Source organism: Thermothelomyces heterothallicus (assembly GCF_042370625.1).
Source record: "Thermothelomyces heterothallicus CBS 202.75 unplaced genomic scaffold P884_scaffold_47, whole genome shotgun sequence".
In the NCBI taxonomy this organism is placed as follows: domain Eukaryota; kingdom Fungi; phylum Ascomycota; class Sordariomycetes; order Sordariales; family Chaetomiaceae; genus Thermothelomyces; species Thermothelomyces heterothallicus.
Genome location: NW_027192608.1, coordinates 7,633 through 23,130, shown reverse-complemented (window position 1 = coordinate 23,130; position 15,498 = coordinate 7,633). Strand labels below are relative to the sequence as shown.

General features: G+C 51.5%; 4 protein-coding genes across 4 annotated transcripts; all 4 read left to right on the top strand.

Moving 5' to 3' along the window:
- Positions 1–6,824: 6,824 nt before the first annotated feature.
- Positions 6,825–7,887, top strand: P884DRAFT_273565 (uncharacterized protein; the record flags this gene model as incomplete). The annotated part of the gene is made up of 5 exons (XM_069442603.1): positions 6,825–6,885; positions 7,069–7,106; positions 7,156–7,347; positions 7,510–7,582; positions 7,721–7,887. 5 exons carry the CDS (start codon positions 6,825–6,827, stop codon positions 7,885–7,887), a joined length of 531 nt encoding a protein of 176 aa, XP_069293232.1.
- A 144-nt stretch (positions 7,888–8,031) lies between these two features.
- On the top strand, positions 8,032–8,522 carry P884DRAFT_265481 (uncharacterized protein). Its single transcript, XM_069441945.1, has one exon. It carries the CDS (start codon positions 8,167–8,169, stop codon positions 8,476–8,478), a length of 312 nt encoding a protein of 103 aa, XP_069293231.1. The 5' UTR covers positions 8,032–8,166; the 3' UTR covers positions 8,479–8,522.
- Positions 8,523–9,320: 798 nt separating this feature from the next.
- Positions 9,321–13,089, top strand: P884DRAFT_303798 (uncharacterized protein; the record flags this gene model as incomplete). The annotated part of the gene is made up of 9 exons (XM_069445052.1): positions 9,321–9,577; positions 9,686–9,726; positions 10,407–10,795; positions 10,871–10,948; positions 11,528–11,827; positions 11,885–12,130; positions 12,227–12,273; positions 12,627–12,796; positions 12,944–13,089. The coding sequence occupies 9 exons, from the start codon at positions 9,321–9,323 to the stop codon at positions 13,087–13,089; spliced, it is 1,674 nt and encodes a 557-aa protein (XP_069293230.1).
- A 198-nt stretch (positions 13,090–13,287) lies between these two features.
- On the top strand, positions 13,288–14,495 carry P884DRAFT_273563 (uncharacterized protein; the record flags this gene model as incomplete). The annotated part of the gene is made up of 5 exons (XM_069442602.1): positions 13,288–13,330; positions 13,526–13,683; positions 13,732–13,910; positions 13,968–14,302; positions 14,470–14,495. The coding sequence occupies 5 exons, from the start codon at positions 13,288–13,290 to the stop codon at positions 14,493–14,495; spliced, it is 741 nt and encodes a 246-aa protein (XP_069293229.1).
- Positions 14,496–15,498: the final 1,003 nt, after the last annotated feature.

The window sequence follows — 15,498 nt, the reverse complement described above, 5'->3', positions numbered from 1 at the left end:
AGCACACGTGGTGTGGTACCGAGGACCATGCCCTTAGGCTTTAGAGGCGCCTGGTCAAGCCGCTTGAAGTACTCTTCCCGGCAAGTCTTCAGGAGCTGCTCTTGACAGGCAGTCCGAAGGGAGTCCTTCACTCCCTTCGCAATGACCTTCTCAAGTTTTGAAAACGCAATATCTAAGACCTTCTGCCGCTCCGAGTTCCATACCTTAGCTAGGTCACTAAAGTTATCTGACGTAAACTCGTTATAGAGGTATTACCGAAATTTATACTTATAGGGATACCTACCTAACCACTTAGTCATCTAACAAAAGCTAGTCATATTAATATAGGATTTTATAGTCCTAAATGCTAGTGAAGGCTAGGGTAGTATTAAGAGTTATTGCCAGCCCCTAACACTACTCCCTTAGGAGCTAATGTTTTCTTTCGAACGTCATGCGGGAGATGACATCAGAGACAACCGACGCTCTCATCAATTTATCCTCGACGACAATGCTTGCTATGCCTAGACTGCTAGCATTATAGTAGAGTGTCAGGGTCGTGTTATAGATAAATAAGATATATGCTGTTAAACCTTTTGAAGGCCTTTCTCTGTCTAGTAGCAGCTTAAATATTAAATCCCTAAGTACTTATATATATCTATAGGCTAATAAACAACATTGATGTTAAAAAACTAAGTCAAAAAATCTATGCCGGGCGGCATAGATCCTTATATTCTTATACCTATCAGATAGCACTCTTAATATCTTATTTATCTAAAGTAAAGTTAAAATTAAACTATAAGCGAAGGTCTCTAGCTAGAGTTTAAGGCAGCCAACCCGCTATGCCGTCCTAGCAATGACAAGGATCACGTTGGCTGTAACCTTGCCATCTGACAGGAATATAGGGTGGTTATACCATCCCCGGATAAGATCACCAACTCGGCCAAACATGTCTGCCGGTCTGCCATCCTCTACTAATACTCCCCCTCCCGGTAAGACTGGCGCTCCCATTTCCATGGCCACCTCCACCCAAATCGCTCTATGCTGTGCCAGAAGCCAGCCAGCAATTTCCTTCGTAAACATCTTAGGGCCAAGACATTCTTTGCCCCTTTTTGTCTGCTCCTCAGTTTCCTAATCCTGTGGGAATAGACAAGTCTAGTAGACCCCCGTTAGTAGCTTGATGCTTTTAAGGCTGTTAAGAACTGCCTCAAATGCCATATATACCCCATCCTCATGCTAGCACGACTTCATATAGTGTATTTCGTATACACCCCGATCCAAGTAACATACAACACAGAGCCTAGCCGTAAAAAGCCTCCTAGTAAGCGCCTCGAGTGATCTTAGCAGTCGTATATCTTCGGCACCTTGTATATCAGCACTGGCCAGGTGTGCTCGCCATTAGGAGTCAATGCTTGGCTGCCGAGCAGTACTTGGTGTCTCGGTGGTCGTACGGGCCAATGATGTCCGTGGACTTAGGAGCTGTCGCGGGGGGTGCTGGGCGCTAGTACTCCTAAACTGATGCTGCCCCGGCATGACATTTGGCGGTGGCATATATCGGGGGGGCTGCTATAAGCTTACGCTTCTGAATTGGCGTTATGTTGTAAAACCCTGTTGTAGTTGCTACTGCTCAGGCGTGATAGACTCCCAGGCTATCGTGTCCTGGCCAAACATATCCGATGGCGGTCTGTTTATGACCACTTTAGGGGATGGGTTGCTTCTGCTCCGCCATTCCCCCACTGACGCGGAGTATATGCTGAGACGTGTCATCTCGGGTGTGATGGTCGTCTTGCCCTGGCGCCCGCCTACAGTGACGCATAGGTCGCACCTGGTGTCTCCAAGGCCGTAAAAGACACCATGTCCGTCTAGGAAGCTAGACACTGCAAACCGACGGCAGCTGCTTATCGCGTACTCCTTCAAGAAACCCTTGGCCTTGGATGATGGCATTATTAGGATCCCCGTCGCCGGTTCTCCGTTACGCCCAGCACGTCCCATCATCTGTAGCATCTCGATCCTAGAGAATGCAGACAGGCAGACAACCAATACCACGTCCTTGAAGTCTACGCCGACGTCGAGTGCCGAGGTTGCGAGGATAGCGCCACCCTTGATCCTCTATAAGGCTAGTAACCTGTTTTGCTCTGCACGGGAAAGATCTGCCGAGTAAAACGCGAGATTCAAGTCCCTCGCGAGGCGCTCGCCTTCTGCCTTGTCCGTGGCATAAACGATGCCCTTCTAGTCCTCTACCAGGCTACTAATGATCTGGGCCACCAGCTGTAAGCTAGGGTTGGCGTCGATATACTTAAACCGTATATTCCTGCTTGTATACTTGCTCTAGATCACTAATGTGTCAGATAGCAGCTTTAGCTTGTTCTTGAACTCTATCTCTATCGATGGAGGTAGAGTGCCTGTTATAAAGACCTGATAGGGCGATATACGGTTTATGATGGCCGTGTAATTGCTTATCCGCGGCCGGAACTTGTCGTTGATTAGGATTTTGTGTGCCTCGTCAAGTATGACCCGGTTAATGTTCCGCCGCGCGTGGTACCGGTTAAGGAATCCCTGCCATCCTAGGTATACCGTAGCCTCTGGCGTCATAAGAACTACCGATAGTACGCTATCGTCATCATCCTCCGTATTCGAGCTGAATATTATGGCCTTGATGCCGTCATTCCGTAGCCGGGCTAGCGTATCGTTTAGTAGCGACCGGGTAGGCTAAATAACCACTACGATGCTCGATGGCATCGTGTATACGAGCAGTGCGAAGACGACCGACTTGCCAGCCCTAACACCAGCCACGTAGATAAACTTGTCCACCCTGGCGGCCATCGTCTCAAAGACCTTACGCTGGTGGTCGCGGAGCTATGCATTATTATTCTAGCGTATGCGCTAGAACTCTATATCATTTAGGAGGTATTCGAGTCCCTCTAACCGCCGCTGCTGTTGTTCATCCCACGGTGGCCTCCCTTCCTCTATGTCGCTATCGTCTATATGGTGCTTCCCGGCCCTCTCGTGCAACCGCCAAAGCTAGTGCCAGCGCACTCCCAGGCTGAAGAACTCGTCAAACTTAGTGCCCCCCTCCATCTCGCGCGCGTAGTGCATGTCTGCCACTCGGGAACTATGGCCTGCTATGAGGTCTATCGTGTCGTCCTTATGGTCGTCTTGCTCTAGTGCTGTCGTCAGCTCCTCCACGAGCTCGCCGCCTAAGTATTTGCGGCCGAAGGCGATGGCGACGTGGCACCATACTGCGACTGTCATGGCGTTGGGGAGGCCCTTGAGTAGTGCTATCTTGACGGCTGCCGTCATCTCCCGGGGGGTCACTATATCCGTGTCTTTGGGTTTGGTCACCACTCTGGCGAATAGGAACTCCGTCTTGCCCTCGCTGCCTACGCACTCAAGTTCTAGCGCCTCGAGGAATGGCACCACCACGGCTAGGTATGTCACTATAACCAGTGACAATTGTCGCGGTAACACGTGCCATACCTTCCTCTCCCCCTTCTTCCAAAACCTCTTGTCTCCGATTGTCCGTGTCACTACCAGGCCCTTCTAGAGGAACACGTTATGGAGTCTACCGCTGGCCGAGTTGGTGTATCTTAGTGTTAGTATCTCTGTCTTGCGGAGGGGAAGACTACCTATTAGATAGACCGCCGCTAGTAGCATAGGGAGGAACTCTGCTACTTCCTTCCGGTACATCTCTACCTGAGCCTTGTTAATAACGCCCTGGCGGAGCTATCGTGTCTTGAGCTCCTTATCGTCGCGTATTGCTAGTAGGACCAGGTAGTTAGCTGCCGTAATAACCCATTCTTCGTTATCCTTGTGTCTTAGGAAGCTATACCCTCGGTTGCTATTGGTTCTATCGTCGTTGATGTCTTGGAGGGGCGGTATAGATGGTTTCCCTCCGAGGAGGAGCTTCTCGAGGGCGTGCTCTACTGCTTTAAGGTGGCGTAGCATTGCCTTGCTACCGTTCTCGAGGTTGATAACGTGACCCTCGTAGTAGCAGTCTTGGCCGTCCTAGAACAGGCGCGCCTCCGAAGGTATATAACGTACTAGCTGAGACAGCTTGGATTGTATCTTGAACATCAGGTGTAGCGGGGTCTACAGACCGTCTTCCCCTGGGAATACCACCGTGTCTATGTTTTTCTAGAGGCACTGCGCTAGCGTGTCTGGTTTACCTATAGATATTTGTTAGCTAGTCCTGTCTGTAGCGAGCTACCTGTGCCGCCCGGCATAACCTAAAACAGAAATGAATATGCAAATAGAACTATTGCCTGTAGCCAGACATATGTGCCGCCCGGTATAACCATGTAGTAGCTAATAATATGATCTGGTAGATGTAAGTATGGTGCCGATGGTAAGCTACGTATGCCGCCCGGCATAGCAGCCTGGCCCTGCCATTCGCTATAGCTACTTGTGTCGCCCGGTACGCTACGCACGTTCTGGCCACTATAAACCTACTACCGGCCGGCACTAGCCTCCTCTTTCGGCTTCCTCTAGTTTTATACCGAGTAGTATGTTCCTATCCTAACCCCCCCTACTATACCCGTCATTGGAATTTGCTTACCTGGTTTGCCTACCTCCTCTGTGCTCCTAATTAGCATTATATAGAGTGCGATTTTGATGATATATACTGTATGTGCTTCTAAGTTGAACTTGCGGGCCTCTTTCTAGGAGCCGTCCTTATGTAGCGCAAAAATGGCGTACACGGATATAATCGGACTTGCCTAGTCATTGTCGTATAGACGCTGTCGTAGCAGGGTATATATCATGTCTACCAGCGCTGATTTCCTCGCCTCGTTGCCCTGTGCTCGTACGAGGGCGCCTATTGCCGTCATTTGCGCTTCGTTAAGGGTGCAGGGGGGTGGTAACTTGTCGTTCCTAGGGTTCGCCTCGATGGTACTCTGGGAAGACCAGATTCGTAATACGTATGCTATCAATTTTTTCCACGTAGCCACGTACTTGGGGATGGAACCATGGTCTAGCAGGTTAATCTCCCCGGCCTTAGTACCCCGCTCCCGGGTATTGAGCAGAGTTCGGACTTGTGATGTGCTCTCCGCCAGGCGGGACTACGCGGTGTCTATAATGTCCTTGAGAGTACGGCTAATGACTTCCACGATCTTGCTCACGTCGGGTTCGGCGGCCAGGTCGTCATAGAGCCAGATGATGTCTTTGCCGTCGTAGTTGGCGAGGTGCTTATCAAACTTGAGCCGGTCGAGGAGAACGTTTAGCTCCCTCTTGTCCCTTGCTTTAACCGTTGTGATCTGCTTGGCGTTGTCATCACGCTTACGCAGCAGTTTCTCGGCCAGATCTATACCTCTAGATACGTTATACGAGGGCCGGAATATTCTGATGTAACGGCGTAGCGCACTAGACATTAGGACGGCGAGGAGTTGGTCCTCCACCATGATAACTTCCTGTTCCGGATGTACGGTCGCCGAATGTGTCCGAATTGCTGTCCGGCTGCTATGCTTAGCCTTGTCGAGGGACCTAAACCCGTATCTGCCACATCCCTACCCCCGGTCTGTCTCTAGGCCCAGGTCGGGTTCCTCGATCTCTCCTTCTAAGCCCTCAATTTGCTGTGTAAGCCAGAGCGCAAAGAAGATGTCCGTCGACGCTGGTAGTTGGTACGCTCTATATACGGCTCTGGTAGTATCCCAAGCTAGTTCCTTGTCGACCCTGGCGTACTTGAGTATATGGTTCTCGATCGACTGTTGTGTGCTATATAGAATATCGTGGCAGTGGGAGCAGAATACTATGGCCTAACTACTACGAACAAACACTTGAAGGTGTTCCTCCTATGTCGAAGATATGTTTGGCTATAACTAGTTATATGTTAGTATATATATATATATGTGTGTGTTATGGATGATAATAGTACTAGAGGGACCAAACGAGGATGCTTCGATGTGACCCTTGATTCCAGGCTAGCTGTTATATGCTGCCCGGTATACGTTGCTGGCTAGATTGGTGGGAGGCACCCTTGGCTTCCGGGGGGACCTGTATATGCCGCCCGGCACACGTTACTAGTTAGATTGGTGGTAGGTACCCTTGGCTTCCGGGGGGACCTGTATATACCGCCCGGCACACGTTACTGGTTAGATTGGTGGTAGGTACCCTTGGCTTCCAGGTAGACCTGTATATGCCGCCTGGTATACGTTGCTTGGTGGGAGGCACCCTTGGCTCCTAGGGGGGGTTATGTGCCGCCTGGCACACGTTGCCTGGTGGGAGGCACCCTTGGCTTCTAGGGGGGGCTGTATATGCCGCCCGGCATACGTTACTAGTTAGCTTATTGGTAGGCACCCTTGGCCGCTAGAGCGATGTTAGTGTGCCGCCCGGCACTATTTTACAGAACTTCGAGGAATTAGAGTATCTTGGCTCGGAGCCGGTTAGGATTTGCGCTGTACTGGGAGTGGGTTGTAAGTGGAATGGATTGGTTTAGAGGGTTAGGTTAGAGGGAGGGTAAGATATAGCGAAAAAAAAAGATTACGTGACCTAGCATATGACCTCTATTCAGGCCTATTCAGACCCATTTTGGGTTTAGCCTCCCTATTGTTTTTAATCGCACAATAGCAATTGAAGCACGTCGGTTACAGGGCCTAGGCTACTAAGCCTAAAGCGGTTAGCTCGCGTAACTCTCAGTTGCGCGTAGGTATCGTGCACAGACTACCCCCTCTGGGTATAAATACCCTCTTCTCCTACCCTCTCACAACCTCTCCCTCTTTTCTTCCTTTTCTCGTACCCTCTCGCCTTCCCACCCGCCCCCGTTAGCCTCTATCTACCTGCCGCCCAAAATTTTTAAGTTTCGCAATTTTTGTGCCGCCTGGCACACCAGGTAAGCCCTGAAGCCCATTTTTAAAATGCCAATTTTATTCGCGTTTTGTGCCGCCCGGTACACCTGCCTCTGTCTGACCACCTTTTGTAGCATTTTTTTCTCAAGATCTCCATTTATTATGCCGATTGGCTATTTAGGTAACCCTTGATGCGTATTTTGTACCGCCTGGCATACCTGCCTCTGTCTGACCACCTTTTGTAGCTTTTTTTTCTTAAGATCTCTAGTTGTTGTGCCGATTAGCCACTTAGGTAGGTTATCATTAGCTTTAGGTAAGGTCAAGTTTGGAGCCTCGGATCTTAACCTTTTAGTAAGTTATAGTTACTATGCCTCCGTACGCTCGTAAGAATACGCGGTAGAAGGTCTTCAAGTCTGCAGAACGGGTCACCGAGAGCGACGATGCCTCGGCGCCGGCGTCTCCTGTTCAGCAGCCTACGGAGCCTGCGGCTCCGGCTCCAACCGCCACTCTAACCGCCTCAAGCGAGGCGGCTACGCCACGGCCCTCTGCTCGCAAGGCCGCTAGTAAGCCGGCACCAAAGAGAAAGGAGCCGGTACGTAAGAACACTTAGAAGTCTGGCAAGCCTGCCGGCAAGCAGAGTTCACAATCCGGGGTTATCCCCTTTTCGGGGCAGCCTGCCTCCAGCCCTACCACCCGAGTCTCGTCTATACTTGGGTCGGCCATTAGTGACTCCCCCACTGGTCTACGGCGCCAGTTTTTCGACCCTAAGAAGGAGAATTGGTCGGCACTTGAGACTTGGAAACCTATCCTATTCCCGTACAAGCCACGTAAGGCATATGCGTAGTGTTAATTCCCCAAGCTCAAGCTCTCCTCGCACTACAACTATATGAACCTCAAGAATGTCAAGGGCTTCTAACCACTGTAATGGTGGGATACGGACTAGGCATTTGTGTCCTACCCTCTAGAACTCGAAATGACAGAGGATCAGCAAGTCGAGGCCGAAGACTTCAAGGCCAATCAGAGGACCTATTCTCTCAAGGGACAGACACTTAGGTACGGCTTTAACCGTGCTAATAACACCAAGGTCACTGCGGTTTTGGGTTTCAAGGACATTAAGACCTGCCTTACCTAGGTAGATATATAGCATAAGTACTACTTTCCTCTTATGGTTAAGCCAGTGCCTGTATACCGGCCGGCACTCCTGTTCGGGTCTTTGTAGTGGCTGTTGGCTAGTGTAGAGGGATCAAGTCTTCCGGGCTAGGATTGGCGTGCTGGCCGGCACAGTTGGCTTGCCTGGCGCATTGGTTGTTTTGTGCTGGCCGGTATAGTTAGCTTGCCTAGCGCATTGGTTTTGTGCCGGCCGGTATATATCATTACCCCTAGGCGCGCCCTGTTCTTTTTACCATTTGCTATGTTAGGTCCTTTTGATATGCCGGCCGGCATAAAAAAACGATACCTAGAACAAGCTACCCGTGCCGGCCGGCATATAGCATTACCCCTAGGCGCGCCTTGCTCTTTACCAGTCGATATTGGTCATTTTGACGTGCCGGCCGGCATAGGTAGCTTGCTTTGGGTATTATTTTTTCGTGCCGGCCGGTATATCTCCTTTGCCCTAAGCGCTTGTTCTATCGGGCTGGCCGGCACAGTTAGCCTTGGTTGTTTTATGCTAGCCGGCACACCTCCTCTGCCTGGGGCGATATACATATGGCTAACTGCTCTGTAGTCGCTGATCTTGTCGGGCTGCTTTTCGCCAACATCAAGAAGGGTTAGCACGGTTCGTTCGCGCCCTAGGCATCGGTTCCTGCCGCCATTGCTCGTTTGAATCGCGTAGCCACTGTGATCTTTAACCGACTGGCGTCGCCCTAATTCGCTTAGCCGGAGGCCGTCGTCATCTATAATGGTGACATTGGGTTAAAGCCCCCTGGTACGGTCAACATCCTTTACAGTATGCTCGTTGCCGTCCTCAATATCCTCAAGTTCTCCCGCGTCTCATCTAGTCCGTCATCGGCACTGCGTTTCACTTAGCGTTTGGACAAGAAGGCGGCGCCCTACTATTTCGGCTTCCATGCTAATGACTGGTTTAGGGCCATATATACTATATATTTCTTTAGAGAGCGCCGCCGTAAGGTTATCGACATCCCTTCGGGGAATTTCTATGCTACTTGCCCTTTTACCATTTATAAGGGCACCACCACCGATAGTAAGAAGATGGTTAATAAGTCGCTAGAAGAGCTTTCCGAGGAGGCCGAAGTGCAAAAGCTCGCCTTTTGATTAAAGCGGGCTTGCATATAGATGCTTATATTGCCGGCGGTTGTTGATAACACCCGCCTCGATCGGTTACTACGTCGGGGCGATCCAAAGTACGAGTATATAGCGTCGCTCAAGATTGGCACCTCCCTCAGCACTATACGTAAGGATATGATTCGCTCCAAGCGCGCCAAGGCTGCCGCTCTTAACGAACGGTACGCCGAACTCCTGCCCCTGTCTATCGACGGGGCCCATCAGCTCCTCGAGTTGCTAGGCAGTCGTTTCCCTAAGGTAAAGTATTATAACGTCTCTTCGGAAATGACTAACGCCTTTTATCTGGCCCTTGGGAGCAAGAGGACGGCCGACTATCTCTATAACCAGGAGAGCCTGATTCCCGCCTTCGTAGAGATCGAGCGTCGCCATGACAATGTGGCGGACTTGTACAAGGAGGTTATTAAGCTGCTCGCTCGCGCCTCCGTCACTAGCGACCTTATTGACACCCTGCCCCTTAAACCTATTGACTGGCCTTATGCCATTAGGCTCCTCGGCGGCAACTTCGATAAGCTTAAGAACATGTAGGGCTTTGACTAGAAGCGTGTTCCCCTCCCCGGTGTTGGCTCAAAGGTCCGGTTTGCCCCCTACTAGATCGTCTCCGCTATGCAGCTCTATCGGAAGATCTATAGCCCTATCTATGGTGCCATCCTGGCTAACGACGTGGGCACGGGTAAGACACTGATAGTAGTGCTTACCATCCTGATGCATTACTATCGCTATCTTGAACTAAAGAATAAAGGCAAGCCCTTTATAGCCGGGCCTGTCATCTAGCAGACGTAGGCCAACCTAGTCGCCTAGACTTTCCACGAGTTCCTTAACGCTTTCCCGGGTTTGTTTAACCTCTACGTCTACTACGGCGATGGCGCCTATGACGATCCCGATATAGCTAGCGCCACCATTACTGACAAGCGCCTAGTCGAACTTGGTCGCTACTAGGCCAACAACGATGATGATCCTAAGGTATGTTGATCTTTTTTGTTATATTATAGCGTTAGGGCTAGAGGTTCTATGCCGGCCGGCATATATCGGTGGCCCTAGGCAGGTTTATTATTATGCCGGCCGGCATACCTGTTTTGGCCTAGGCGTAGTTAGCTTTGTGCCGGCCGGCACACATCGGTGGCCCTAGGTAGGTTTATTATTACGCCGGCCGGCACACCTATTTTAGCCTAGGCGTAGTTAGCTTTGTGCCAGCCAGCACAAATCGGTAGCCCTAGGCAGGTTTATTATTACGCCGGCCGGCACACCTATTTTAGCCTAGGCGCGGTCAGTTTTGTGCCAGCCAGTATATCCTGCTTGGTCTGTCTATAGTATAACCCTTTACTCTGCTAACCAACTGCCAGATCTGCCTAGATATCGTCTTCACGAGCTACACCACCCTCTTCTCGCGCAATGTGACGGTTTCCAAAGTCGAGGTCCCTGCGAACAGTATTGCGTATACTCGTCCTGAGTTGCTGGATCGGCTGTACCATGAAAAGTTGGTCACGGACAAGATCGACAAGGAGGGTATACCGTTGTATCTCCGACTTACGAGCAGCCGTGGTGGTGCGGGCCTGAATTCTTCCTATGAGCGTGCAAAGGTTTTGAATCGCAAACGAAGAAAGGAGGGTTTGGATTCCGGCGATGATGAAGATTCTGACGTCGTCAATAACCCCGATGAAGAGGACGAGGACGAACAACCGGACACTCCGACGCCTACGCCCCGGGTAGCAAAAGGCCGAGTACTGGCTCCCAAGTCGGCCGTTCGTGCCTCTGCACGCGAGAGCTCTTCGGATCTCGACGTCACGCCGCTTCGTAAGCAGCGCGAAGTCGACTAGGACGAGCTCGAGCAGGTCGCGGCAGAACTTGAGGTCGACATGAGCACTAACGATGCTCTTCGCCGCGGTAGTGACAAGGTTAGCTTTAACAGGTATCGTATGTTCTTGAGCGATGGCAGTTTCAAGGCTAGTATCGTTATCCTTGACGAGGCTTATAATGTCAAGGATCCGCGTAATGCCACCTCGCGTACGTCGATACTTATCCTAGGACATATAACTGTCCTGGTGACCGCTACCCCCGTCCTTAACTCTATTAAGGACTATTTTGGCCTGATCCTCCAGATCTGGCGCCGGGCCGGATTTTTCGATTTTACCCTCCCCCCTAAGGCCAACGATTAGGCGTATATTATGAATTATTTTAACATGGTCCTTATTGCGTTAAGGGAGGTAAAGAACGAAATTCGCTATCGTAATCTCCACCTCTAGAGGGACGACTATAGCAACTAGAACCATATCTAGCTTAATAATAAGACCCTTACTAACGCTATGCTTTGGTATAAGTAGGGCTCTAGGCCGGACCGCCGTTATCTGCTCGATTGGAGTATAAAGACTAGCATCAAGTAGTAGCTGCTCTACCCGTCTGCGATGCGTAAGATCAAGGCTGACAAGTCCCTAGAGAGCCTTGGCGGTAAGGGCATCTACTGCGAGGTCCAGTAGATCGTCACCGTCCGGCTCCCCCTCAACACGAAGATTGTCCTCCCCGATGGCACGTTTACGTACCCGCGAGAGGAGATGCCGCCTATCGACATCTGGTATGTCGAGGTCAAGTATAATAAGGCGAGGGGAGACCATATCGCCAATACCACCACCAAGCTTCTCAAGGTCCTGCCTACCATTAGCGACCTCTTCGATCACGCTAACGTACGGAAGACCCGTCGGCAGGCCAAGGCTGTCCCTAGGGATAAGAAGGCCGGCCGTATCAACATCTACTACTATCGCCTCCTCACTCTAGGCGCAGTGGACTATCGCTCGTTTATCATACTTACCGAGGTAGAGGACCGGTTGTCTATCTAGAAGGGGTATGACTACCTCTACAAGCAGGCCAAGTCTGGCACGCTCGAACGGATGCTTCCTACGGAGCCAAACCAACACGCCGAGGCCATGAAGCAAGTGCTCAGGTTTTCCAAGCAGGGCAAGTTCATAGACCAGGCTTCGCCCGGTCCGAAGATGGGCTCTGCGCACACCGAGGAGCTCGCCGAACAGCACCCCTCTGGTGGTCTAGTCTGGCTCTACTCCATTTCGCCCGAGACCGTCAACACCGTGGCCTTGACAAGCAGATTCGGCATGCTGTACTAGGTCCTTAATAAGTCTCCGGTCCTCGTTGAGATGTTTCGGCTTGTGCTAGAGATCCGCCAGGCCGGTCTTTGTGGCCTCATCGTGGTCAACAGCCCCTGGCTCCAAAAGTAAGTTACTACCCCGTCTTTAACCTAACCCTTCTATACCGGCCGGTACACCCCCTCCCCTCTTTGGCCCGGCGTTGCCATGCCGGCCGGCACACCTCCTTGGCCCTGGGAGGGGTATCTGTTGCGCCGGCCGGCATACCTCCTTGGCCCTAGGAGGGGTATCTGTTGCGCCGGCCGGCATACCTCCTTGGCCCTAGGAGGGGTATCTGTTGCGCCGGCCGGCACACCTCCTTGGCCCTAGGAGGGGTATCTATTGCGCCGGCCGGCACACCTCCTTGGCCCTAGGAGGGGTATCTGTTGCGCCGGCCGGCACACCTCCTCGCTTCTAGGAGCCCTAGCTAACTGTTCGGTAGTCTCGTCCACGCCATCCTCGCTATGGCCTCCATCGGAGTAGGTGCTATCAAGGCCTCCTATACGAACAATGAGCGCGATAACCTGGTTCACGCGTTTAATAACGACAACTCCGACATCGAGTTCCTCGTCATCAACATGAGTCTTTCGATGGCCGGTCTCAACCTGCATCGTAACTGTTGCCGTGGCATCATCCTCCAATATTCCTGGAATTACTAGAGCTTATTCCAGGTCATCGGTCGGTTGTATCGTATAGGTCAGGGCCAGGTCGTACGCTAGTATATCGTTATATGTTCAGGCACTTACTCGATCGTCCAAGAGGACAAGATATGCCGCAAGATCGTGCCGGAGATCCTTTTTACCGGCCGTATTCCCAAGCGAATCAAGGGTCGGACCCTCTGCCTAATGGTCGCCTACGAGATCCTGCGTATGAAGTTTGCGTATCCCTTCAACCGCTTCGCCTAGGTCGTCAATCCGCCTAGTCATGTGGAGGACTATACGAGTCCCGCCATGGTTCGTATGGGCCACTTCATCTCGTCTATCGTCGAGTAGGTCTTGTCGATGAAACCGACCGAGGATAACGAGAATATCCTTAATACCCTGGAGTCGATAGTGTTTGGGTTGTTGCACTGGTTCAAGGATAATGGTGATCGCCGGTAGAACATGTTTAAGCTCGCCGACTTAGACAAATACGAGGAGAGGAGCCGTAAGCACAAGATCGACTGTCCTAAGGCCCCCTTTTGGAAGCCATAGAATAGCAAGATAAACGTGCATCACTACTTTGCCCACGTCACCGATAAGTCCGAGACGCCGGATCCAGATACGTAGTCCGACCTGGTCGATAACAGGTACACCTGTGTCTACGATCCGGGGAGCTGCTTATACTACCGTCACATATTAGGGTTTAACGAGGATCTCCTGGCTAACCACCCTACCAATCTAGATGCCCCTAACAACTTAAGGGAGCTTACGGATACCATTTGCCAGTTCCTAGAGAAGAACAACCTGGCCAAGCCCTACGAGTTTAAGGACCCTAACATACGTAACGACCCTCTGCCAGTATCCGATAGGCAGCCTAGGGCCCACTTTGTCGGTTACTCGGATTAGGACCTGGAGGAGCGGAGGGCCGAGATAGGCAGTGACATGTCGGAAACGGAGTTACAGGAGAGTTTCATGGAGGGCATCATTAAGGGCGCGACCGAAATGGAGGAACGATCGCGCTGGTCGGGTGATAACCTGTTTAACCTGGTCAGCAAGAAGGCGGTCGAGATACTTGGTGATGCAACGTAGCGGGCCGATACGTCGTCTGATGAAGACAATGACCGCCCCACCTCCGGCTCCAGGTTCACGACCGCTGCCGGTAACACCGAGAGCTCGCAGATGATGCCACTTACCGCGCCGACCCCCCCTAGCCACTTTACTACGCCGGATTCTTGCCCTCGTGGGAGTGGTAGTAGTGGCGGTAGTTTCCAAGTCGGCCGAGTTCCTGTGCCGGCCGGCATGGAGACTCCCACCCGGGCACCCCGGGTGCGCCAGCAACGCGACGATGAGGCTATCGCCAGCGCCCTGCAAGCTGGTGTTTCTATGGATGAGATTCAGGGTAACCTGGACCATGCTGACGAGGATACCGATTCCAGTGATGGCGAGGCTAGCCAGGACAGCAGCGATATGCCTCTCCGTAAGCGGCGTCGTATTATATAAGTTTGAGATCAGGTCAGGGTTCACTTGGGTGCCGGCGACATGGCCTGGGGGGCGTTCCCTTTGTTTAGTGAGGAACAGAGCGATGAGTTACTGCTTGGGGGATCTTGAGTGATTTGGCAAAGGTACTTTTGCTTTGGCTGGCAGATAGGTATTTCCTGCCAGATGGATAGACACATGAGACGCGATTAGCTCGCTTTGTTTAGTGGTCGGCATAAGGCCTTAGGGATAGCCTCATTTCTGCCATTGACCCAGATAATGAAGATAGCTTTATTAACACTGTTTGCGGTGATTCTCCTTGTTCCAAGGACGTGATTATTGGTTGACCTAATATGCGATGGCTGGCTATAATAAAATTAGTATCCAATCGGATCGTTAGGTCCCCTCATTGTGTTTGATCTGATCGGCGATTGACCGGTCGGAATAGGAATGGTTAGCTTTATACTCGTGTGTTTGCGTTTGAAAAGGGTCTTTGATGGTACTTTGTTCTGGAGGCTTAGCCATCACAAGGGAGAGTCTCCTTGTATTTGCCACCAGCTAAGGTACGTAGTTAGACGTCTTTCGGTTCAGTCATATTATATGGGTTGGTCAGAGGTATCGCCAAACCTGTTGTAGTATCCAAGCACATTTTCAATACCCAGGCTCTGTCAGCATCACCACCCATCGCGTTTATACTCTTTCGTTCTTACCGCATCATGCTACCTAAGAAATCCAAGAAGGCCCCTGCCCAAGCAACACGCAAGAAGGGTTCTGCTCAGGCTGCGCACAAGCAACCCCAAGCCACCCAACAACCTACGACGCCTGCTAAGACTGACCCTCGACCTGCCGCCAGACCTACAGCACAGGGCGAAGCTCAGCCTGCCCAGCCTGCCCAGCTTATAGGTAATGAAGGTCGCCCTATCCAGAATGCCCGTGACACTGGCCATGGGACCCGCTGGAAGGCTATAGGGCATGGCGACATTGGTATCTCTGGGGATACCTCGAATGGCAGCCGGACGGGTAACAATGCACAAGGTTCTCCGAGGGCCCCGCCATCCATCTCGAGTATTTCCCGTCCTGGCACCATGACACCCAGACAGCCGACCAGTACACCTACGCTATAGCGACAGCTACAGCCACGCCCGGTAACAAGTTTAAATAACGTCCAGGAGGGAGTGTCAGAAGATGAGGCACAGT

Coding starts and splice junctions, on each gene's coding strand:
- P884DRAFT_265481 (XM_069441945.1), top strand. CDS start 8,167: ATGTTAGGTCCTTTTGATATGCCGGCCGGCATAAAAAAACGATACCTA.